Source organism: Ascaphus truei, chromosome 1 (genome assembly GCF_040206685.1).
Source record: "Ascaphus truei isolate aAscTru1 chromosome 1, aAscTru1.hap1, whole genome shotgun sequence".
Lineage (NCBI taxonomy): Eukaryota > Metazoa > Chordata > Amphibia > Anura > Ascaphidae > Ascaphus > Ascaphus truei.
Window position 1 is genome coordinate 224,595,582 of NC_134483.1, and position 26,963 is coordinate 224,622,544.

The 26,963-nt window shown below is 45.4% G+C and overlaps 1 protein-coding gene across 2 annotated transcripts in view; it reads left to right on the forward strand.

Moving 5' to 3' along the window:
• REEP5 (receptor accessory protein 5) overlaps nt 1-26,963 on the forward strand; it is a 71,170-nt gene that overhangs the window by 38,479 nt on the left and 5,728 nt on the right. For both annotated transcript variants that reach the window (XM_075601611.1, XM_075601607.1), the window contains exon 3: nt 15,525-15,663. In XM_075601611.1, the coding sequence (XP_075457726.1) occupies nt 15,525-15,663 (139 nt within the window). The remainder of the gene's footprint in view (nt 1-15,524; nt 15,664-26,963) is intronic.

Sequence of the window (26,963 nt, forward strand, 5' to 3'; positions counted from 1 at the left end):
AGCAAGAGCCCACGTTTTGGCCCGCAGAAAATGTTAGGTGATAGAGAAAAGGGACGACATTTTTTTGGTTGTTTCACAGAGGTCTACTTTGTGTCATACATGTATGCGCTCAAGACAATGTGGTCAAATATCTTAATCTGAATTTGGTGCCAGTGGACCAGAGCGAAAGGGATTTCAAACCAGGTGGCTTACCCGCTTATTAGTGTTCTTATTAGTAAGATACTTCTTCAGCTTTTATTCCATCCAGGTGACCCCTGAGCTGGAGTCTTACTTGTCCGGTTAGTTTGAATTTGATATCTAGGAGATTAAGAGCTGTCTAACGTGTGTGTAGTCGTGGGATGGTGCATGGGAAGTATGGAATAGCAAGGGGGTTCCAAAGGTCCTCAAGGCTTTTTTTAGGTGGACAAACCGGTTATCTGCTTTCAGTATTCCTGTGTTTCTGCATATTTCTGTGAAGCAAAATAAAGTGGTATTCAAGAAGACTATGCAGCCTGTTCGTTACACAGTTTTGCCATGCAAAACCACCCAAAACAAATGGTACTGTGGCGCTATAAAATGTGGACATTTTATGCCATGTTCATTAGGAATGATCCAAGTAGACAAATTGGGTCAAACTGCATTTAATTTGCATCCATTTTTATCCCCATGAGAGAAAGTTAGTCTCCACACCGTTCTAATGGAGGTGCGATTTCTGGCTGTGACGTGTGCGATATTGCCGGGTTATTGTACGGAAAAGCTATTAATGCAATGAACAGGCCCCCATGTCGTCTTCTTTCATATACATCAGAGGTTCTTAAACCCCTATTCAGGGCCCTGAACCGCACCAGATTTCTGAGGCAAAGACCCGTTCATATGCAAATTAGGTAAATGAACCTGTGTGCAAATGCATTGGTTATCAAACATGATGCCGCTGGTCCCTGAGGAGAGGTTTAAGAACCACTTGTCTAAATCATCTTCCTCCTACATCGCATGAATCATGAACTATTAACAATTTAAAAAGCTTACTTGGGATGCCATAGTTTTAATCCTTTTTGTAAAAATTATTATTACTGTTTATTTTAATTTTCAAGATGAATTACAGTGGTGACACACTGTGTGCTCATTTGCATGTAATTTCCCAGAATCCCTGGCTGCAGTGGAAGCACTATATGCTAAGAGATAATGGGGAAAGGCAAGGTTGCAGACCTCTAAGACGTAAATGTGCTCACGAGAGAGATTTTTATTTGCTGTACATATATGAAAACAGTAAGGTGTACATAAGAGGAGGACAGAAGGGGAAGGAAACAGTGGCTTAACGCATACATATAATAGTATTAGGGCATGCAGGGATAGGACAGGATAAGCACGGTGCTTGTATAGTGATTTCATTTTTACAACACTGAAACGTAGACAGGTTTACAGTTAGATGAATGGAAGGTCAGGTATATACATTATTTCAGTTGGTCCAACAGGAGGTTTATGCCAAAGAATAGTTTAATACTTTAATAATGTTACTAAATTATTATAACTATGCTTTCACGGTAGCAGAAAATGTGTAGGTTGTGAAGAAGTATCTCAGCATCTCCCCTTATGAAATCCCTCTCCTGGCTTCCGATCAAATCCCGCATCTCACACTCCATTCTTCTTCACACTTTTAAAGCTTTACACTCTTCTGTCCCTCCTTACATCTCAGCCCTAATTTCTCGCTATGCACCATCCAGGCTCTTGCGTTCTTCTCAAGGATGTCTTCTTTCTACCCCCTTTGTATCTAAAGCCCTCTCCCGCCTTAAACCTTTCTCATTGACTGCCCCTCACCTCTGGAATGCCCTTCCCCTCAGTACCCGACTAGCACCCTCTCTATCCACCTTTAAGACCCACCTTAAGACACACTTGCTTAAAGAAGCATATGAATAGCACTGTGGATATTCTGAACACATGATACATAAAGCTTGGCCCCCTGCAGACGCACTTATCAGAACTCCCTCCTACTGTCTCTGTACGTTCTCCCTACCTACCAATTAGACTGTAAGCTCCTCGGGGCAGGGACTCCTCTTCCTTAATGTTACTTTTATGTCTGAAGCACTTATTCCCATGATCTGTTATTTATATTATCTGTTATTTATTTGATTTATGTATTACTACTGTGAAGCGCTATGTACATTAATGGCGCTATATAAATAAAGACATACAATACAAGTATTATTCCAATCAAAAGGCGATTGTTACAGGTCAAAATATTGTTTAAAGCAACAAAACATGTGAAATGTTATGTTTTGTTTTTGAAAATAAATCAGTTCTGTAGTACTGTAATAGTGATTTTTTTTTATTTATTTCAACTCCATGCCATTTTTATTGAGTTTTAAAGCATCCTTTGATTTCTATAGCAGGCTTTAGCCCACTCCCAAGCAGTGCAAGATATTTGCAACACTTTCCTGTTTGTGATAATTTGTTGCTAATATTCCTAGCAGTTTAAGTAGCAAACTGTAACAATAGATAATGTTACCGTAGTAATATAAGGATACATTGTAGCTGCTGAAGCAGCCATTATGTTAGGCACACAATAAGGATTTTGACAGATTTATAACAGCCAGCTTTACATATACAAATAAGTACTGTACATATCCTCCTAATTAATGTTGGTGTATCTCCTGATGGATACAAAGAGGTAACAGTAGCAGTTACTACATGGTAACATAATCTATATGCAAAGGAGCCACCTCCTATTATAATATAAATTGGCAGTACTATGGGTCATTTAGTTCAATACTTTGCCCACAATATTATAAGCCTACAAACACATCACGGTAAACCCCTTCCTGTAGGTCCTACACTTCCAATATCATACTCTATTAGCTACATTATCATAACTGGTTCAACCAGTTGTAACTGCACTGCACGGCTGTCCATACATTGGACATTTTAGTGCTTCTTAAAATGTAACCCTTTTGGCACCAAACACATCACACTGCCCATGTGTGTCTATACAGTGCCAGTTTAACTTGACAGAGGCAGTTGTATCTGCCGAAACGTCACGTCGTCACATTGGCTTAATAAATAGGTTTGTTTTGCAGAAATCTGCAGTGCCCTGCTCCCTATCTGACTTGTCTATACAGTGGAAGAAATACATGATACTGGTAGTGTAGGACCTGCTTAAATGGGTTTATTGTGACGTGGTTGTAGTCTTAAAATATTTTGGCCGAAGTATTGATCCCATATTTATGAAGTATGAATATAGATGAAATGCATACAGTATTAATATATCCTACAATTTGTCATTGGATGGAGCACTGGAGCCTTTTAGTGTCTTGTTGACATTTTTCTCCGCTCACCGGCAGAATTCCGTGCACCTGAGGCGCTCCATAGAAGTCATGTGAGTGCACCTACTTTAACGATAAAAATATATAATTGGGTACAGCCCAGGCGTTCACCTAATAGTTTCTCATATTTAACTCCTTTCCTGCTGCTCTCCAGGGGGAAACACGCAGGCCTCCCTGGCAGAGCTGGGTTATGCTACCAGTGCCCCCTGCCTTCAACTGCTCTGTCTAGTCCAATATTTCCTTTTCCTTCATACAGTACATTCTTTCCACCTGCACCTTTTGGTGATCTGAACATGTAACTGGGGGTTTATCTCTCTTTGCCAATCCTGTTTTAGAATCTTTTAGCTTTGCAGCTCTTGGCTTCCAAACCCTCTCTTGTTTTCTCTCTCTCTCCCCTCTCTCTCTCTCTCTCTCCTCTCTCTCTCTCCTCTCTCTCTCCTCTCTCTCTCCTCTCTCTCTCCTCTCCTCTCCCTCTCCTCTCTCTCTCCTCTCTCTCTCTCTCTCTCTCTCTCTCTCTCCTCTCTCTCTCTCCTCTCCTCTCTCTCTCCTCTCTCTCTCCTCTCTCTCTCTATCCCCCTCTCTCTCTCCCCCTCTCTCTCTCCTCCTCTCCCTTATGTTTTGTTTAGATTCTGCCCTCCTTTCTTCCTTCTCCCTCAAAGCCTTTTTCACTGTGAGTGTTTCAGGCTACGCCCAAAGGGAATTGTTTTGAGTCTCATTCTTTCCACTCCCAAAAGGTAATTGCACGGTTGTATTATAGAATGCTGGCGTGTGCATTGCACGGCAATGTTTACTTAACAGCACAAACATTTGTTATATTAATGTCCGGGTTTGAAAAGTGGAAAAATGAAACCAGGTGGGATATTGGAAGACCATCAACAATGATATATTGTATTGTATTGTATTGTATGTCTTTATTTATATAGCGCCATTAATGTACATAGCGTTTCACAGTAGTAATACATGTGGTAATCAAATAAATAACAGATAATATAAATAACAGATCATGGGAATAAGTGCTTTAGGCATAAAAGTAACATTTCGGAAGAGGAGTCCCTGCCCTGAGGAGCTTACAATCTAATTGGTAGGTAGGGAGAACGTACAGAGACAGTAGGAGGGAGTTCTGGTAAGTGCGTCTGCAGGGGGCCAATCTTTATGTATCATGTGTTCAGAATATCCACAGTGCTATTCATATGCTTCTTTAAGCAAGTGTGTCTTAAGGTGGGTCTTAAAGGTGGATAGAGAGGGTGCTAGTCGGGTATTGAGGGGAAGGGCATTCCAGAGGTGGGGGGCAGTCAGTGAGAAAGGTTTAAGGCGGGAGAGGGCTTTAGATACAAAGGGGGTAGAAAGTAGACATCCTTGAGAAGAACGCAAGAGTCGGGATGGTGCATAGCGAGAAATTAGGGCTGATATGTAAGGAGGGGCAGAAGAGTGTAAAGCTTTAAAAGTGAGGAGAAGAATGGAGTGTGAGATGCGGGATTTGATCGGAAGCCAGGAGAGGGATTTCATGAGGGGAGATGCTGAGACAGATCTAGGAAAGAGTAGAGTGATTCTGGCAGCAGCATTTAGGATAGATTGTAGGGGAGGCAGGAAGGCCAGACAGCAGGAGGTTACAGTAATCAAGACGGGAGAGAATGAGGGCCTGAGTCAGAGTTTTAGCAGTCGAACAACAGAGGAAAGGGCGTATCTTAGTTATATTGCGGAGGAAAAAGCGACAAGTTTTAGAAATGTTTTGAATGTGAGGGGCGAATGTGAGAGAGGAGTCGAGTGTGACCCCTAGGCAGCGTGCTTGGGCTACTGGGTGAATGATTGTAGTTCCAACAGTAATGTGGAAGGAGGTAGTAGGGCCAGGTTTGGGAGGAAGTATGAGGAGCTCTGTTTTAGCCATGTTGAGTTTAAGGCGTCGGAGGGCCATCCAGGATGATATAGCAGAGAGACATTCAGAAACTTTGGTTTGTACAGCAGGTGTAAGGTCAGGTGTTGAAAAGTATATTTGTGTGTCGTCGGCATAGAGGTGATAATTAAACCCAAAAGATGTTATTAGGTCACCTAGAGAGAGTGTGTTCAGAGAAAAGAGAAGAGGTCCCAGGACAGAGCCCTGGGGTACCCCCACAGAGAGATCAATAGAGGAGGAGGAGGTGTTAGCAGAAGAGACACTAAAAGTACGATGGGAGAGGTAGGATGAGATCCAGGATAGAGCTTTGTTCCGAATACCTAGAGTATGGAGAATGTGGAGGAGAAGAGGGTGGTCCACGGTGTCAAATGCTGCAGAGAGGTCGAGTAATATGAGCAGAGTGTAATGACCTCTGTCTTTGGCAGCATGGAGGTCGTCAGTTATTTTAGTGAGGGCTGTTTCCGTGGAGTGAGCAGTGCGGAAGCCAGATTGTAGAGGGTCTAGGAGAGAATAGGTGTTGAGAAAATGGAGCAAGCGAGAGAATACAAGACGTTCAAGTAGTTTAGAGGCAAAAGGCAGGAGGGAGACAGGTCGATAGTTAGAAAGACAGGTAGGGTCAAGCTTGCTGTTTTTGAGTAATGGTATGACTGTTGCATGTTTGAAGGAGGATGGAAAGGTTCCAGAGCAGAGGGAGGAGTTAAAAATGTGTGTAAGCGTAGGGATTATAGTAGGAGCTAGAGGTTTTAGGAGATGGGAGGGAATGGGGTCAAGAGGGCAAGTGGTAGAGGGAGAAGAGGAGATCAACAGCGACACATCCTCCTCTGAGACAGTGGAAAAAGACTCAAGGAAGGCAGGAGGAGAGTTAGGAAGAGGTGTAGGATGGGGGGAAGAAACAGAGGGGATGTTCTGCCGTATGGATTCCACCTTTTCCTTAAAATAGTCAGCAAAGTCCTGAGCGGAGATGGAGGAAGGAGAGGCAGCTGAGGGTGGTTTGAGTAGAGTATCAAAGACAGAGAACAGTCGGCGTGGGTTAGACTTGTGCATGTTGATTAGTGCAGAAAAGTAGGCTTGTTTAGCTTGCGAGAGGGCAGAGTTGAAACAGGATAGCATAAATTTGTAGTGAAGGAAGTCTGCGAGAGTGTGAGACTTCCTCCATAGGCGTTCAGAGGAACGAGTGGAGGAACGCAGCATGCGCGTGTGGGAATTTAGCCAGGGTCTAGGGTTAGAAGGGCGAGGGCGGCAGAGAGAAAGCGGGGCATGTAGATCAAGAGACGAGGACAAGACAGAGTTGTACTTTCTGACCAGGTTGTCAGGGTCTGTAGCAGAGCTAAGAGAGGAGAGGGAGGAGTGTAAAGTGGACTCAAAGTCAGGTAAGTGAATAGAGCGCAGGTTTCTGCAGAACCGGGGTGTAGATGGAGGTGGAGAAGGGGAGAAGCGAGATAAAGAGAATGAGATGAGATGATGGTCAGAGAGAGGAAAGGGGGAAATGGAGAAATCAGAGAGAGAGAAGTTTTTAGTGAAAACCAGGTCTAAGTAGTGGCCATCCTTGTGGGTGCTGGCTGCAGTCCACTGTTGAAGGCCAAAAGAAGAGGTAAGAGAAAGAAAGCGGGAAGCCCAAGAGAGAGAGGGGTCATCAATGTGGCAATTGAAGTCCCCAAGGAGAAGAACAGGGGAGTCTGAGGAGAGAAAGAAAGAGAGCCAGGATTCAAAGTGAGAGAGAAAGGCAGAAGGGGGATGAGTAGAGGTAGGTGGGCGATAGATGACCGCCACATGAACAGGGAGAGGAGAGAAGATCTGGACAGTGTGAGCCTCAAAGGAGGGAAAGGCAAGAGAGGGGGGAATAGGAAGGGTTCGGTAACGGCAGACAGAGGAGAGCAGGAGCCCCACGCCTCCACCCCTGCCATCAGGGCGCGGAGTGTGGGAGAAGGAAAGGCCACCATAGGAGAGGGCAGCTTCCAGAGCAGAGTCAGACTGAGTGAGCCAGGTCTCAGTTATAGCAAATAGGAGCAGAGAGTGAGAGAGAAAGAAGTCATGTACAGAGAGGAACTTGTTAGAAAGAGAGCGTGCATTCCAAAGGGCACAGGAGAAAGGGAGAGAGGAGGGAGGGTGGCAGGGGATGGGTATGAGGTTGGAGGGGTTGACACCAGAAGGAGTAGAAGTTGCATGTGGGAGGCGAGGACGAGAGCAAGTTGAAATAAGACAGGGACCAGGATTGGGAGAGATATCCCCAGAAGCAAGGAGGAGAAGCATGGATAGAAAGAGGATGTGTGAGGATGATTTGTAGGGGTGTTTTCTAGTGCAGGGGATATAGCTGTGTGGTGTCAGAGGACGCAGGTAAGAAAGGAGTTCATGTGAACTGAGAAGTGGTGAAGAAAGGAGAGATGGAGATATATGAATAGAGTTTGAGACATACTGAGGCTGGTAGAAAGAAGTGCATAATTTGAGAAGAAGTGAAGTCACAGCAAATATAAATGGTAAAGGCAGCATCACATCAGTAATGATGCAGTCTGGTATTGAATATATCCTCCTTTCCAGCGTAGATCAAATGCAGGAATCAGGGCCAGATGGGGTGTCCACTTCTTCCTCACTTCTTTTGTCCTTCCTTTTAAACTTCAGTTGTTCAATAGTCATGCCACTTATAATGGGCTACTTGGATATGGGCTGCAAGCAGACTAGCTGTTCTGACTGGGTTTATATAGGCCTAAAAAGTCACCTGACAATGTAGTTCTGTCTGCTTAATTAGCACATCTGAGGCACATTCAAACAAATGTTTTTTTACACAGGGTGTTCCCTGCCTAGGTGGCAACACTTAATTTGATTAGGGGTAGACAGAAAACAGCATTCAAATATTGTTTTTACCTAGCATTGGATCACTTGCATATACTATATAATACACACAGCAGAGGATTTAGAGATGGATTTTACCTAGCATTGGATCACTTGTATACTCCACATTTAATTCACTCTGCAGCACTCCATTGTGTAGGACAATTGCCTCGCTCACATTTTACTTGGGCTAGTGTTCAACGTGAACACACGTCAAAAAGAGAAAATGAGATTCCCGCTGTAGATCAGGGGCGTGCAAACTTGGGGCTGCAACATTTTCTGGGGGGTCACGCAGCTTAGTCTCGCGCCCTTCCCCAAAGCATTTAAATTAAATCCCAGGGGAGCGCACGAGGCATCTCTATCTCACTTACCTTATCTCCGGTGGCTTCTGGTGACGCGGCGCCATGGCAAAGGGTCCCATGACTTCAGAAAACGCCTGAGAAGAGGTAAGGGGGGAGAGCAGGCAAAAAAAAGTTTGCGCACCCCTGCGTCTAGATCTTATGTAGCTATAACATTCACAGTCACTATGCATTGGCGTTGATGTAACCTACAAGGAATAAATTCTCAATAAAGAATAGGTTGTTAGAATTCTAGTGGATGTGCTCTGGATATCATTTGTTCGCTCTCATAGAAACCTACATTTTCACCCGCTGTTTTTAAAGAAAATGCTAATTATTGTAGAGTCTCCCTTTTCTGTTAAATCAGATATAAAGCATAAACTGTTGGGTCTAATGAGCTTTTCCCACATTGTTTTTAGAATTGGGCTTTCCTGAATTTTAAACGACTTTCTTTTTATGCACCTTAACTTACACACGAATATGACCTATGTTGAAGAACTCACGCAGGCCCTTCAGCCCAGGATGAATTGCTATAGATTCATAGATTCACCATACATGAGCACTTGTCTGACAGCAGTTTTCCCAAGCAGGAAACTCGCTGCAGGACTTAACATTATTCATTTTCAACTGCGGAGAATAAAACATAGGAATTAAAATATATTCAACTTCTGGATTTTAAAAACTAGATCTTAAGTAATGATACTGGACTTGGCACACGGTGAGAACATTTTAATCCGCTGCTTCACAATGTAGAGAAGGTGTGAGCATAACAGCCCGACGCCTCCTTCACACCTAGCGAGTCACCCACCTGTCCCACAGGCAGCCTACTTGCAACCTGCTCATTTATGCAAATCTCATCATTTCACTTGAAGACTTTTAACAGACTTGAACTCCAGTCCAACTCATCACTTTAGGATATACAGCTCGACCCCCTTATAACGCTGTGCTTGGGGTCCAAAGAATCACATGGCGTTATAAGTGGGTCGCATTAGAAATAATGTACAATTGTATGCATTGTACAATAAAGTATTTAAGACACCAATAATCGTGTTGTAAAGTATTCATAAATACGAAAATTGGGAGCCACGCTTGCATCGCGGTATAAGCGGATTCGCGTTGTAACGGATCGCGTTATAACGGGGTTAAGCTGTATATGTTTGTTTCTGACTGTGCCACCACAGTACAATTGAAGGAAACTGAGGTTTCGAGAACTCTGCTTACTGTAATGTTCGTCCCCTTAGAGGTATCGCAACCGACATTGAATAGGCCGTCAGCTATGGTATACTGCATGTACCCATGAACCACATGTCCATGTGCTAGTAAAATGTTTATGATGAAATCCACGCAATGAAACCCTGTATATCCTCAAACGCTGTATTCACTTTCTGCTTTCTTACTGTCTCTTCCTGTCTGTTACTAATATAAAAAAACGGCGGTTTCAGGCGGTGTTAGAGATTTACCTAAATCTTCGAGTTTCCCTGAACTTCAGGAAATGATTTGCAATTTTGGATCTACCGTATATGCAAAACCAGTGTAACCCTATGACCGGGACTGTACTAATTAAGGGGGATTACAGTATATTGTGAAGCAATATTAGCAATATCAATAATTCATCCAAAACCAAATATATTCTTAAAAAAAAAACAAGAAATAGAAACATGCTAAGAACAGACTTAAAAAATGTTGTCATTTGTGTTTTGAAATTCACACTGTCCTTTATTATACATTTGTGTAGTCTTATTCCTTTTATTTAAAATTACAAAAATGCTTTTACTTTTTTCATTCTCATTACATGTAACATCTTGTTTGTTTGAGAAATGGGTATAAATCCATTTGTTTATTTTTTATTTTTTTTAATCTATAATTAACATACAGTTTTAAAAATGTGTAGATTCCGGCCTCATCATTACAACTTTGGGATACTAGCTTATTTAATGTAATGGGATTTGATATCCATTCATTTCAATGTGGCTGAAATCTTCCCAAGCAGGAGAAAGACGGCTTTACAACATATTAAATAGTGGCCAAATCCTATTCCAACTCATTCTACAGTCACACACTCTGAATATATTATTATTATTATAATTATTTTTTAATTCAAAATGAGGGCTACTTGGTTTTGACCAAATGTGTACAACAAAAGATAAATTTCCCCATTGTTAGATCCAATGGGACAAATTATACAGTTAAATACTTATCTGTCTGTCTTTTAAGGAAGGGTAATTTAGTTCCTCTTTGGCCAAAGCGTTGGGATTAGAGTTTGCAGAGATTTGTGTGTATTTGTAAAATACCAACTGGTAACCCTTGTTTGCAGGTTAGTGGCCCCTCCTCCCAGGGTTTAAGCTCGCCCCTCCCCACTTTTTAAGTAATGTAGAAGGGAGATCTACTTAGCTCCAGGAAACCTGCTTAACCATAATATAGTAGTATTAGGTAAGTAATACGGAGCATAATGGAGTTAAAGTCAGCCTGATATTGGGGGGGTAAGCGACGTATTGTACTTGTATTAATGAGTTTATGTTTAATGATAGGGAGTGACAGTATTGCCCACAGTTCCCATTCACTCTGGTTTTTTGTTATCATGATTACCTTCAGGTGTTACACACCAATTAGATTATGGGAAGGGAGGTTTAAATAGTTAAATAGTACCTGTCCCTATACTATACTCCTTGAGAAAGAACACTAGCTGTTTGAAACGCGTGGGAGGAGGTTTTTCTTGTCATGTCTATGGACTGTATCTGTTTTTATGTAGTTTAATAAAAGTTTTTTTACTTTAACCTACTGGTGAGTACTGTACCCTTAAGGAGCAGCTGCCTTTTTTGATCCTTCACTTCGTTGCTACCACTTTTTAAGTAACAGGTTTTTTATATATAAATGTGCAAGACTGGTCTATTAAGACATTTCTACTTCTATTACAGAGGTAAATGAGAATTTTTACAGATGGTGTTCGGACCTGCAAAGGGGCCATGCCTTGGTGGGACTGCAGACTTATAACGCTTTGGCCAATGAGTTTAAATACCCTTACTTATGAGAAGACAAACAGTTAAGCAGGGACGCCAACAGAAATCGTGGGGCCCAGGACGAACATTTTTAAGCAGCCCCCCCCCCCCGTGTCGGCAGTATTGAGAGACACACCTCACAAGCCCCCTCTCTCCCCATGTATTTCTCTCCCTTTCGTCTCACCCCCTCTCACTCTCACTCCGCATGTATATCTCTCCCCTGCGTCTCATTCCTTCCCCCTCACACAATTCCCCCCCCTCACACAATTCCCCCCAAGATATATACCAAAAAACTTCCCACTCCCAAATACATGCAAAAAAAAAACACCCCCAAATATATACAACCTCCCCCACCCCCCAAATGCATACAAAAAACCTACTTACCCAATACATATAAAAAATTACATAACACACACACCACACACCACACACCACACACCACACACATATATACATCATATAAAAAAACAACCCTCCCCAATACATATTAAAAAGACCCCCATCCCCCTCCCAATACATATTTTAGAAAAGCCCACCCCCCAATACATATTAAAAAGGCCCCCACAATACATATAAAAAAAGACTTACCTTATGGATGATCAGGCCACGTCCAGTGGAAGTAGGGGCCCGGCGGCCGGCACTGCAAGTTGGGCTCGACCTCTGGCCAGGCCCGGCTGCCGGTGATCTCGCGGCCGGACCCCGACTCCCCCATAGCAGCAGCCTGCATGCCTCTATCCCTCTGTCCCAAGCCGAGCTTCCGATAGGCCTCCCTCTCATGCCGTCACGCATCGGAAGCAGAGAGAGCTGACGTGAGAGTGCTTCCGGCGCGCTGACTTCAGAGAGGCCCGTCGGCGTAGGACAGAGGGATAGAGTCATGCAGGCTTCTGCTAAGGGAGAGCCAGGGCCCGGCCACGAGATGTCCGGCAGACAGGCCTGGCCAGAGGTCTTGCCCAACATGTAGTGCCGGCCGGGCCTCCCCGACTCACCAGGCCCGGGACGCCAACCCTGGCAGACCAACCCTGTTGGCGGCCCTGCAGTTAAGTATTTAACTATATCCTTTCTCATATTGGATGTAGCATTGGGGATTTTTGTATTTCATTCTACAGTCATCCATCTTTTATTTCAACCCTCAAACTGCTATCTTGTTATGACGCATGCAAGTCTTTATTTATAGAGCGCCATCCAGGTACATGGCACTTCACAGCAGTAATACACGTGACCTAATAATATAACACATCATGGGAATAAGCGCTTCAACAAAGACAGGGTTGCCCAATGCTACATCCAATTGACAAAACATATATGGTATAAAGTTTAAATACTTCAATAATAATAATAATTACTTTGTTATTTAGTTAAACCCTTTGGCCAAAGCGTCATAAGCCTGCATACCAACGTCAAGGTATAACCAAATATATCAAATGTATACAACAAACATCACTTTCCTGCAAGAACAGGATCTACTATGGTTTTATCCCCTCATACAGAGGGGAAGGGTTCACGGTGTAGTGTAGGACCTGCAATAATTTTGGTTATACCTTGACGTTGGTATACAGGCTTATGACGCTTTGGCCAAAGGGTTTAACTAAATAACCAAGTAATTATTATTATTATTATTGAAGTATTTAACTTTATACTTATTACTTTATATGTTTTGTCAATTGGATGTAGCATTGGGCACCCCTGTCTTCTGTTGTACTGTATACATTTGCCACGCTCAGTAGCACTCTTTTTGACATAAATATATAGTCATGATGTGGTGGGTGTAGGAGTTTGAGCTAGCTGGGAGTGTGAGTGTTAATAAGCGCTTCAAACATGAAAGTAAGACTAGGAAAGAGATTCCCTGTTCCAAAGAGTTTACAAGTTACATTTTGCTGCATTGGAAGTTTGTGGTGTAATCCTTTGGGTCAGAATCTTACCCAGTTAGAATGAAGCACAATCTTTAAAATAATGACTTTTTTATGGTAGTTTTAAATTTTAAATCTCTAAAGCAGTTGTGCTTCTGCCAGTCTTGGATAACGAATATCAATGTTCATCGCATGTACATGATGTTGAGGGGAGGAGAGATTCCTTGAAAAGTAATAGAAGAGGTATTTGCAAACACTGAGCTAGTAAAGCATGGAAGTCTTTTAATTGAATTCCTCTACTTAATATCCAGCGTTTCACTTCCAATTCTTAAACCTTCATTAGGAAAATACAACTAGACCTGTTTCACATGCAGTGAAATAGAACCGCGCTCTGGCAATAAGATTAAAAAGACGTTTCTTATTGGGCATCAACATTGTTCCCTAGGGCGCTCAAACAATATACGATATCCAAGCACAGTCGGATGTCTAATAGAAACAAGAATTACATTTGTTTACCATAGTGTTAGAAAAGAAAAAAAAATGTTTGGCCAAAACCTTTTCACCTTTAGCAAACACGTGGACATGAGCTGAGGGACGTTTTCAGAGCTTGTCAACACATTTGCCTTCTCTAATTGTTTGATTTTTGAAATTGACTAATACATTAAATAGGCTCTATTTATATTCATTTATAAATGAATAATCTCAGCACAAATTTGAGCAGGGTGGTGATTTTCAGTGTTTCCCTGACCGGTCACATTATTCCCTGCTCACAATGCACCATTTTTATTAGATCTAATATAACCTTCGTAAGCCTATTGACAGGAGACCTTAATAAAAGGGACAATGGTGACGGAGAGAGAAGATAGGATCTAGGAGAAAGGGCAGTTCAGCTAACTTGATCTTGCAACATAACGTTGCTGTACGTTTTCCTTCTGATCATGCATATTTTGGGTAAAGTCCTTCAGTATCTTCCTTCTTTTGGAGAAATATTGCTGACAATTTGGGGTGCACTTTGAAAAAATGATCGATCTAATAACAATGTCATCGTTTTAATTGATGCAACTTTGTAAACACGGCTACATTCTTCCCAATTTAAAGATGATTTCCTACAAGATCTGTATGAAAGAGTTATTGGTATGTGATGTTGTGCTGGTTGAGGTTAGAGTTTGGAAATTAATATAATACTGTACATCTGAAATTAAGCACCTATTATAAGTACTAGGAAAGATGCTGCTTGCATGAGTGCCTATTCTGTTCTGTAACACATTTGAAAGAGCAACACTTCAATCAACTTGAAAACAAAGAAAAGACAGCGCAAAAAAACCATTGTGTAGTATATTAAAAATATTATTTATAATGTGAGGGTGAGTATTGCACGTACATCAAAAAAAAGGGTTAATAGCATGACATGTTAGGGACATGTTACCACTCGGCGGGGACAGCAGGACACGAACACAGGTTACTTAGACGTTCTCCCTCAAGCTGCTGGTATCCAGAATCGGCGTATACAGCTCAGCATTGGGGAACCTTCCCTCGTGTTCAAGGAGCTCCCGGCGGTGGTTCAGAAGGGTTGATCGCCGCGTTACTTCCTGGTTAGTCCACGCTAGCGTGTGACGTCATCCGGCGGCGTCTCTCGGCCGGTCGCGTCTTTGGTGCGTCACTCCTTGGCGATATGCGATCGAGTGGTCAAACGAGTCCCAGACAAGTCCCACAATAAAACAAATGTTCGAATATAAAGCCGCAATGGGGATATATGTAAAAGATGAAGGAACGCGCCCTCTCCTGTGTTCGTGTCCTGCTGTGCCTGCCGAGTGGTAACATGTCCCTAACATGTCATGCTATTAACCCTTTTTTTTGATGTACGTGCAATACTCACCCTCACATTATAAATAATATTTTTAATATACTACACAATGGTTTTTTTGCGCTGTCTTTTCTTTGTTTTCATGTAGCCTGGTGTTTGAGCCATTCCCATTGACCAGCAGCACAAAACCTCACCTATCAGGTTGTATTGTATAACCCATATTTAAGTCACTATTTTATATCACAGATCACATATGAGCGCAAGTTTTTTGTTTTCACTTCAATCAACTGCCTACCTCACATGCTACTTGTTCAAACAGTCAACCCAAGGACTTGCCTTATAGAGATCAAATGGGTAGACTACTGAATATGCAGTATGTACGTATATGTTTCCTAATGGCTCTCAGCAGCGTTCATTCTTGTGTGTTTATATACAGTACTGTTACTTTACTTGGTAGTATTTACCAAATATGTTATATATATATTTTTTGCCCAGTGAATGATTTCCTGCTTTGTTTCCCCTTCAGAATCAAGGCCATCGAGAGTCCTAATAAAGATGACGACACCCAGTGGCTGACCTACTGGGTTGTATATGGCATCTTCAGCATCGTCGAGTTCTTCTCGGACATCTTTCTGTCTTGGTTTCCTTTCTACTACATGATAAAGGTTAGTTAACATGATTTCCCTCTGGAAAGTCACTGCGAAAGAAGCGGGGTTTGTTTTGAAAAGACAATATTCCTAATGTTTTGCCATAAATAAAGGTAACTTCAGTCAACTATGCAGTCCTGCTTACTGGAGTTTAATAGATCAAATAAGGACATATTTTTAACTCCTTTTTAATAAAAAAAAAACATATCTGGTGTGACCGAATGATTTTGGAAAATGGTACAATTATGGTCTAATATTTGTGGTAAGATGGTGGATGCTAAAATATGTACTTAAATAGTTCATTGGTATTTTTTGTTTTTTTTTAACCCCATTTGTTCTGTGTTAAAGTAATTATGATAGCACCAGCAGCCAAGAAGATGAACATGTTGAATAGCGTTGATGAGAATTAATTTAGTAGGACCTGCTAAAAAGAGACATATAATTTCTCACAACACAGTGAATTTCCAAAGAAGCCCGTTGTAAAAGATTGTTTTGGCAGCTGTGTGGGACAATCCCTGTAACCGTCAACAGCACAGTGAGAAATGCCCCGGGATAGAAGATGCACAATGCTTTTTTTTATTCAACTCTTAATGCCATTTTTTATGTGTTTTTTTAAAGCATCCTTTGATATCTATAGCAGGTTTTAGCACACCTCCCAACAGTGCAAGATCTTTGCAGCACTTTCCTGTTTGTGATAATTTGTTGCAAATATTCCCAGCAGTTTGAGCTGCAAACTGCAACAATAGATAATGTTACCTTAGTAATATAAGGATACATTGTAGCTGCTGAGTTACACTGACTGAAGGATTGATTGAAACTGAAAGGCAGCCATTTAGTGAACCCTGAGAAGCAGGATCTTTGCTGATCGATCATGGTACAGCGAATCGATCGGCAGCTTAGGTAATTAGTTTTCAATAGGTAATCATCAAAGGCTGCATTTATTAACACAAACAAACAAAAAAATAAAATAATGTTTTTTTAAGCTTGGATTGCCTTTTTAAAGGCTGTTTGTTTAAGGCCCTGAATCTAAATGAGAAAAAATAACGTTGCAGAGATGAGAGAAGAGTTTTTTGTTTTGTTTTTGGAGGCCCCAAAAAGTAATTGTACATCAGTGTTTCTCCAGAACTGAATACTGGTGGTGGAGTTCAGAGCGAAATATATGATTAGGAAAAAATAGAAAACAAATTTGCCTTGTAGAGCGCAAAATGTCAAGTGTAATTAAATCTCTGATACAAAAGTTCCCCAGACTGTCCCTGGTGAAGTGCAGGTTTTTCCGGAAATTATTCCCAAAGCGCCTTGCGTCCAATCTAAGGAAAAGTTAGGGCAATCTTGAGAACAATATATGAAATAAGTGAGATCGCACTTTTCATGTTACCCATGAAAAATAATTTGAAGTAGTTTTTAATTTGCGAGCATTTTCCATGTGTAATCTGTAGCAAAGGTCATAAACTGATGGCAATGACACCACTTTGCAGCACAGTGTTACCAGCTTTTAAATGTGTGAACGTTTGAAATATAATTTTGAAGTGCTTAAATCGAGCAGGAAGGAAAACAATGAAAAGGGGATTACGTTGCATATTTTACACGCAAAACAGAAAATGACCAAAAAACTTGGGTTATACAGACTTGTTTTTAAAGAAGCATTCCACACTTTAAAAAAAAAAAATATATATATATATATTTAAATTGGATTAGTAGTGTTAGAAAATACCTGCTGCTTTAAAAAATCAAAAAATTGTGTGTGTGCTGATCACGTGCATTTTAAGTGAAACTTCTTTGTCTTTTGTCACTGTTTTGTCACAGAAATTGTATTTGTGATGGTGATGTTTTTAATTAATAATCAAAACGCAATTTCAGTGCCAAAACGTAAAGAAGTTTGATTTAAAACGTGTGTTTTAGCTATTTGCACTTCTATATTTATAGTAGCTGAATTCCGTGTGTGTGTGTATGTGTCAGTCAGTCAGTCAGTCAGTCAGTCAGTCAGTCAGTGAGTGTGTGTCAGTCAGTGGCGGGAGGGTTGCTCGGCCGTGGCGGCTCACTGTTGGGGCAGGCAGGAGGGTTGCACGACGGCTCACTCACTGGGGGGGGTGTTCGGGGGATGCGGCAGTGTGTTTGCGTGTGTGTGTGTCTTCCTTCTTTCTGGTGACTCTTGCTGCAAGCTGGCAACACTGACGGCCTCATCTGCCAGCAGTGACGTCTCTTCCGTCGCCACTCGCTTCCATCTCAAGTAAACATGAATGTCGCTAAACAAGTTTCACTTAAAAAAACAGTTCATGTACGCAGCATCCTTTGGGTGCTATAGCCGCTCTAGCACACTCCTTTTTGAGCCCAGCAGTGCAAGAGCTTTGGCAACAAATGATTACAAACAGATCTCTCGCGGTGTTCCCAGCAGGGGACTGGCTGAGTAGAAAGCGACCTGGGGTCTGTAGGTAGCATTCAGAGTCGCTGGGTGGGGGGCTCGTGGCCAAAACGGGGCGTGTGGGTGCAGCCATTATGACCATAAAACTTTTTTTTGTTTGTTTGGAAAAAAAACAAAGGCAGCATCCCCCAGGGAGAACTGCATTAGTTCAACTAGCGAAGTATTTATGACTGAATACTGGAGAGCGGCAGAATTCGGGACCCACAATAGCATGTCTGATTGACCCTTGGGTACATGTACAGTATGGGCACAATGCTAGATCTGCACAAATGTAATCCGCAGTAGCAACTTGCAAGCCGGGAGCACAGATATTTAGGAATATATTTATATTCCTGGATACCAGTATAGGTAGCACTGCACCTGTTTCCTCCCCCCAAAAAGGCCTAGACTGTCTAACTTGTTGCAACTTTGCTACCTGAAGTACCAGAAAGAGTCAGACATGAAAGCCGGATTATTTATGGAGTGTGCTAAGCCATAAACCGGCTAGTGAGCAATAGTTGTAAGGTATCGTATGGCTTAACACCTATTAGTAAATATGGCCCTAAGCTAGAAGGTGTCTGTTAAAGAATATCGGGCCATATTTACTAAGCGTTGCTCTGCCATAAGACTTTCCACTGCTGGAAGACTGCTTGCAGCACATTTACTTCAGCGGAGCAGGACCGTGTCTTGGTGAATAGCACTGCTTAGTAAGTATGAGCCACTTTATATTGCTACTAGAAATATATTCATTGTCCAGTCACATTTTTATGAGCCATATTTTGCTATTACATTTCAAAATGGATGAGGAGGTTGTTTAAATGTATAAAGTAATGAGAGAAAATAAAAATATGTCCAGTAACAGGTCAAGTCTTCTGTATTATTTTCTTCTTTTAAGTGGTCTGTATTTCCCCCCCTTCAACCCAAAATGTGAAATACCTCTTATCGGCTTATAGAAGAAAATAAATTCCCCTTGCCTTTGGAAAGAAGTTTACCATTGAACCGAAATACCCAAAAGTTACTGCATGGACTTTTAACAGATGAGGCCTATCCGTTGCTCCAAGTCGGGCAAATAGTTCAACTTGGAACATGGCAAAAAACATTCGTGACTCATTCAGGGATTATTTTAATGGTGACGGAGCTATCCCATGGCAAAATATTGTGTATCCCTTGTACTTCATTTTTAAGTTGTTACGTTGGTAACTTGTCTTCTATCAACGCTCTCATTCTTTTATTATTACCACACACAATGGTACTATCTTGTATTATCTCAGTCTATATACGTATGTACCCCTATCCTGAAAAGCGCAATAACAATGTTGTGATTTTAAATATTGTGTCCTTTATAAATCACCTTTTTATGTCCCAAGTTCAGGCAGTGATTGGCCAAATAGTTTACCAGCAGAGTCCCTGAAACACGCACGTTTTGTCTAGGAAATAAGATTATGTACAGGCCCTGTCTCTTGCCCTCTCTCATGGCCTTCTCCTACTATACTCTCCATCCTGCCCTCTCTCCTGCCCTCCTATGCCCTCCTGCCATTCTCCTATGCCCTCTCTCCAGCCCTCCTACTACGCCCTCTATCCTGCCCTCTCATCTGCATCTTATCTCAGACGCGCTATTACCTTTACAAATCATAATAACGGTGACATGTTGCAAAGCAAAAAGAAACTTTATTCAACGTAGGGTGGGGGGGTGGTCGGTACACAATTGTGTTTTACATACATAGTAAAATTTTCAAGTTGCGTGCACTACAGTAATTACATTTCTTTATAATTACAAATGTAATTATTTTTCTTGAACGTCATTCAGCACCACCAAGTGTATTTTATGCCGGAAAGCCAATTTCTTTATAGGATCTAAAGTCTTAATTCCTGGCAGTAGACTTTAAAATAAATAAGTTCATCATGATCGTCGGTAGGTGCAATTTCTTTGAATGCATTTGATATCATGAACATTTTATTTTTTTTTTCTTCTGGAGGAATTGTATTTTAAATTCAGTTTGCGGCTTCCTTTTTTTGGATGGGGGTTCTGATGTTGACGGGTTCTCGCTGAACGAAGTGTCCTCCAAACTTAAATCCAATAATGCATTTGCATCCGCAGACTTCTGTGTTTTCAGGGATTTCAGAGTTTTCTAGATTAGAGACAGTCCGTGCAGGCGTCATTTGCTCTTTCAAGAACACCAGCATGGTGAAGTACGGCCACGAAGATGTGCGCTCATATGCACTAGTAGCTGCGCCCCCTGAGCGTGGATGTTTGATTTTCTTCATCTCCCTACGGAAGGAATCGCATAAATTCTTCCACTTGTTTCGCAAGACGTCGGCTAAAAAAAAAAATTCACAATATTAGATCAAATTGTATGAATAATTTAAATTGCTATAACAGAATTGGGCCCTATAGTTCATGCATCGTGGCAGTACACATTGTACACAATTCGGGCCTACAGTTCAAGCATGGTACTATCATTAAATGCAACTATTCCACATAATTTTAAGTGTATACAACAACAAATTCTGCTTTACGGCCATCACAAAATTACATTGACTATTTATAGTAAAGATTCAAATTTATTTATATTTATTTATCAAGTGTGTTACCAGGAAGTAATACATTGAGAGTTATCTCTCGTTTCAAGTATGTCCTGGGCACAGAGTTAAGATGACAAATAATACATGGTTACAAATACAGTTACATAAGTGAACAGAGTATATAGTATATACAAGACATTGCATGCACAGTTAGAGATAATGTATATTACTAGCTGAGAGACCCGGCGTTGCCCGTGAGTTAAATTTCCCGCTAGGAAAGGGGGGGGGGTAGGGGGGGGAAAAGGAGGGGGGACAGTGGACAGGAGGAGGGGAGGGGGGGGACAGTGGACAGGAGGGGGGGGACAGTGGACAGGAGGGGGGGGGGGACAGTGGACAGGAGGGAGACGGGACAGTGGACAGGAGGGGGGGGGACAGTGGACAGGAGGGGACGGGATGACAGTGGACAGGAGGGGGAGGGGACGACAATGGACAGGAGGGGAGGGGATGACACTGGACAGGAGAGTACGGGACGACAGTGGACAGGAGGGGGACGGGACAGTGGACAGGACGACAGTGGACAGGAGGGGACGGAATGACAGTGGACAGGAGGGGAGGGGACGACACTGGACAGGAGGGGAAGGAACGACAGTGGACAGGAGGGGATGGGACGACAGAGGACAGGAGGGGGACGGGACAGTGGACAGGAGGGGGACGGGACAGTGGACAGGAGGGGGACGGGACAGTGGACAGGAGGGGGACGGGACAGTGGACAGGAGGGGGGTGGTGACAGTGGACAGGAGGGGGTGGTGACAGTGGACAGGAGGGGGGGTGACAGTGGACAGGAGGGGGTGACAGTGGACAGGAGGGGGGGTGACAGTGGACAGGAGGGGGGGGACAATGGACAGGAGGGGGAGTGGACAATGGACAGGAGGGGGAGTGGACAGGAGGGGGGAGTGGACAGGAGGGGGAGTGGACAGGAGGGGGAGTGGACAGTGGACAGGAGGGGGAGGGGACAGTGGACAGGAGGGGGAGTGGACAGGAGGGGGAGGGGGAGTGGACAGTGGACAGGAGGGGGGGAGAGTGGACAGGAGGGGGGGGACAGTGGACAGGAGGGGGGGACAGTGGACAGGAGGGGGGACAGTGGACAGGAGGGGGGACAGTGGACAGGAGGGGGGGACAGTGGACAGGAGGGGGGGCAGTGGACCGGAGGGGGGGTGGGTTGCTTAAAATTTCCGGGTCCCTCCTCTCCACTCCCCCTGTATGTTTCTCGGCTCCCCCCCCCCCCCCCCGTAGCTCCGGACCCCACCCTAGAGTGTCTGACACACACACAGTGTCCCACACAGTGACACACACACACACACACACGCAGTCACACACACACACACACACACACACACAGTGTCCCACACACACACACACACACACACAGTGTCCCACACACAGACACACACACACACACAGTGTCACACACACACACACACACACACACACACAGTGTCACACACACACACACACACACACACACACACACACACACACACACACACACACACACACACAGTGTCACAGACACACACAGTGACACACACACACACACACACACACACGGTGTCACACACACACACACAGTGTCACACACACACACAGTGTCACACACACACACGACACCTCTCCTTCCGGCCGCCGCCATCTTAGGTGCCGCGTGTCAGCTGCCTGTCCCCCCGCCGGGGAGGGGGGAGGTGAGTGGAGCATCGGGGGGGGAGGTGAGGGGAGCATCGGGGGGGAGGTGAGTGGAGCATCGGGGGGGAGATGAGTGGAGCATCGGGGGGGAGGTGAGTGGAGCATCCGGGGGAGGTGAGTGGAGCATCGGGGGGGGAGGTGAGTGGAGCATCAGGGGGGGAGGTGAGTGGAGCATCGGGGGGGAGGTGAGTGGAGCATCGGGGGGGAAGTGAGTGGAGCATCGGGGGGGAGGTGAGTGGAGCATCGGGGGGGAGGTGAGTGGAGCATCGGGGGGGAGGTGAGTGGAGCATCGGGGGGGAGATGAGTGGAGCATCGGGGGGAGATGAGTGGAGCATCGGGGGGGAGGTGAGTGGAGCATCGGGGGGGGAGGTGAGTGGAGCATCGGGGGGGGAGGTGAGTGGAGCATCGGGGGGGAGGTGAGTGGAGCATCGGGGGGGAGGTGAGTGGAGCAGCGGGGGGAGGTGAGTGGAGCATCGGGGGGAGGTGAGTGGAGCATCGGGGGGGAGGTGAGTGGAGCATCGGGGGGAGGTGAGTGGAGCATCGGGGAGGTGAGTGGAGCATCGGGGAGGTGAGTGGAGCATCGGGGAGGTGAGTGGAGCATCGGAGGGGTGAGTGGAGCATCGGGGGGTGAGTGGAGCATCGGGGGGGGGTGAGTGGAGCATCGGGGGGGAGGTGAGTGGAGCATCGGGGGGGAGGTGAGTGGAGCATCGGGGGGGAGGTGAGTGGAGCATCGGGGGGGAGGTGAGTGGAGCATCGGGGGGGAGGTGAGTGGAGCATCGGGGGGGAGGTGAGTGGAGCATCGGGGGGTGAGGAGCATCGGGGGGTGAGGAGCATCGGGGGGGTGAGTGGAGCATCGGGGGGGAGGTGAGTGGAGCATCGTGGGGGAGGTGAGTGGAGCATCGGGGGGGAGGTGAGTGGAGCATTGGGGGGAGGTGAGTGGAGCATTGGGGGGGAGGTGAGTGGAGCATTGGGGGGGAGGTGAGTGGAGCATCGGGGGGAGGTGAGTGGAGCATCGGGGGGTGAGTGGAGCATCGGGGGGGTGAGTGGAGCATCGGGGGGGAGGTGAGTGGAGCATCGTGGGGGGAGGTAAGTGGAGCATCGGGGGGAGGTGAGTGGAGCATCAGGTGGGAGGTGAGTGGAGCATCGGGGGGAGGTGAGTGGAGCATCGGGGGGGAGGTGAGTGGAGCATCGGGGAGGGAGGGGGAGGGAAGGTGAGTGGAGCATCGGGGAGGGAGGGGGGGGAAGGTGAGTGGAGCATCGGGGAGGGAGGGGGAGGGAAGGTGAGTGGAGCATCGGGGAGGGAGGGGGAGGGAAGGTGAGTGGAGCATCGCGGGAGGGAGGGGGGAAGGTGAGTGGAGCATCGGGGGGGAAGGTGAGTGGAGCATCGGGGAGGGAGGGGGGAAGGTGAGTGGAGCATCAGGGAGGGAGGGGGGAAGGTGAGTGGAGATTTGGGGAGGGGGAGGTGAGTGGAGCATGGGGGGGAGGTGAGTGGAGCATGGGGGGGAGGTGAGTGGAGCATCGGGGAGGGAGGGGGGAGGTGAGTGGAGCATGGGGGGAGGTGAGTGGAGCATTGGGGAGGGAGGGGGGGAGGTGAGTGGAGCATCGGGGAGGGGGGGAGGTGAGTGGAGCGGGAGGTGAGTGGAGCGGGAGGGAGGTGAGTGGAGCGGGACCTCTCCTTCCGGCCGCCGCCATGTTACTTAGTCCGCGAGGGAGGAAGGGGGTCCTTCCGTCCGCCGCCATCTTAGGTGCCGCGTGACTTGTATACTTGGGACGTGCACGGCGGTGAGTGGTGGCGGGGCAGACCAGGGAAAATAAAATTGTATTTTCGCGCTGCTGCCATGCCGCGAACCAATCACAGCGCGGCCTAAAGCTGTGACATCAGAGTAACGCCCCCTAACCACGTGCGTCACTGCTTGCACCCTAGCATCTAAACGTGCACGCGCAACGCTGGGCGCGCGCCCACACGCACAACAGCGAGGACTATATAACAAGCCTAAGATTGTGTCATCCGCATACATGTGTATTGAGGCTTCCTTACAAGCTGTAGGAAGATCATTGATGAACACTGAGAAGAATAGGGGCCCCAGAACAGAGCCTTGCGGGACACCACAGGTGATATCCAGGGGGTTGTAGTTAGAGCCTGCAATAGACACATGTTGGGATCTTCCTGATAGGTAGAACTGAAACCAGTTTAAAGCATGTTTCCCTATTCCAGAGCTCTGGAGTTTGTTAAGCAGGATAGCATGATCAACTGTATCAAAAGCCTTTGCAAAATCTAGGAATACTGCACCAGTGAGTTGTCCCCGTTCCATTCCACACTGGATCTCATTGCACAATTTTAGCAGGGTAGTTACCGTGGAGTGTTTGGGGCGAAAGCCAGATTGGAATTGGCTAGGGAAATTTGTCTTGGTAAAGTAATCACTTAATTGGGAGTGGACACATTTTTCCATGACTTTGGATAGTATTGGGAGAAGAGAGATTGGCCTGTAGTTTGAGACAATGTTTTTGTCCCCACTTTGATTTGACAAATGATTAAATGATTAACTTAATGCATGTATTTAAAATTCTAAACATTTTTTGATGCAAGGGTGAGCAAACTTTTTATGCCGAGCCCCCCTTTTCATCCATGAAATTTCTCGGGCCCCCCCTGCCTGATGTAATCAAAATCACATGGAAAAAAAACCCCTTTATTAAACGATATACAATGTAAATACAAATGTCTAAATAGTTATTTCAACAGCTCGCGCTTGCAAAATTAGGCTGCGTCCACGCTGCCACTGAGAGCAGTGACATCACCAACTCTCCAAGCATGAGCACCGGGTGTCCTGCATAATTTTGCAAGCACGAGCAGGGGGGGCATGGATCGTGTGTGTGTGTGTGTGTGTGTGTGTGTGTACGCATTGACTGCTGCTGAGCGCGCTTCAAAGTCAAATTTGTTTGTCTCCCCAAGCGCCAAGCTTTAGAAAGCGTCCGCCCACCAGTTTGCGCACCGCTGCATTTAATCACCACACAAACACACAGAATCACAACACAGACACAGCACACAGACACAGCACACATACTCAATCACAACACACACATACTCACAACACACATGGACACCACACACACTCAATCACAACCAACACAGACAACACACACTTAATCACAACACACACTTACTCACAACACACATTTAATCACAACACACACTCTGTCACAACACACTCTGTCACAACACACTCTGTCACAACACACTCTGTCACAACACACTCTGTCACAACACACTCAATCAATCACAACACTCTCAATCAATCACAACACTCTCAATCAATCACAACACACTCAATCAATCACAACACACTCAATCAATCACAACACACTCAATCAATCACAACACAGACACAACACACAATCATAAGTCACACACTTTCACCTGGGGGAGGAAATACTACTGTAAGCATGCTCCTGCCCCCCCATGCTGCTGAAAGCGGGTAAGGGCTTGACCCCGCTGCCTACTAAAGCGTCCGCTGTGGCGGACGCTGCACGGACGAGAGCCCTCCCCTCAATGGCGCTGGGCCCGCTGCGAGGGGGGGCCGCAGCGCTGAGCAGGACGCGCGTCGAGCGATACGGCACGCCCCCCGGCGGTTCAGCCAATGAGGGCGAACCTGCCGGGTGACGTCATGGCCGCGCCCCCGCCACGCCCCCCCCTGGTCTCTCTTCCTGCAGCTCCCTGCAGACCGGGGAATCGGCTGCACCCGCCGCCAATCTCACGGGCGCGCGTTGCAGCTGATTTACCGGGGCCTTAGCCTAAGGCCTTGCCCCCGCTGCCTACTACAGCGTCCGCTACTACTACGCTACGCTACTACTACGCGCCGCCAATATCGCGGGTGCGCGTTACAGCGGCGTGACCGGGGCCTTAGCCTAACACAGGAGGAGGGCTTGTCTGTGTGCAGGGAAGGAAAGCCCCGCCCCCGCAGCAGGCAGACAGCACAGAGAAGCAGCGCCAAGCTTTAGAGAGCGTACGCACCCCAGTTTGCTCACCGCTGCATTTAATCACCACACACACACACACAGAATCACAACACAGACACAGCACACATACTCAATCACAACACACACACACATACTCACAACACACATGGACACCACACACACTCAATCACAACCAACACAGACAACACACACACTCAATCACAACACACTCAATCACAACCAACAGAGTCACAACACACACAACACACAATCATAAGTCACACACTTTCCCCTGGGGGAGGAAGTACTACTGTAAGCATGCTCCTGCCCCCCCATGCTGCTGAAAAGCGGGTAACACAGGAGGAGGAGGAGGGCTTGTCTGTGTGCAGGGAAGGAAAGCCCCGCCCCTGCATCAAGGCCCCGCCCCCGCAGCAGGCAGACAGCACAGAGAAGCAGCAGCACCGAGCTGCTTCTTGGCCTCCCGTGCACAGCTCTGCCCGCCCCCAGGTTTCCCCGCACGCTGCCTGCGCCCCCCCTGAATAATCTTGTGCCCACCACTTTGAACACTGCTGCTTTAGTGCACTTAAATGTTCCTAAATTACATTAATAGTACTTATATAAAAGATTCAGACCGTTATTTTCATATTTAATTACTTTGGAAGGACATTATTTGGCCAATCTCTTTCCACAATTTATCGCGCAG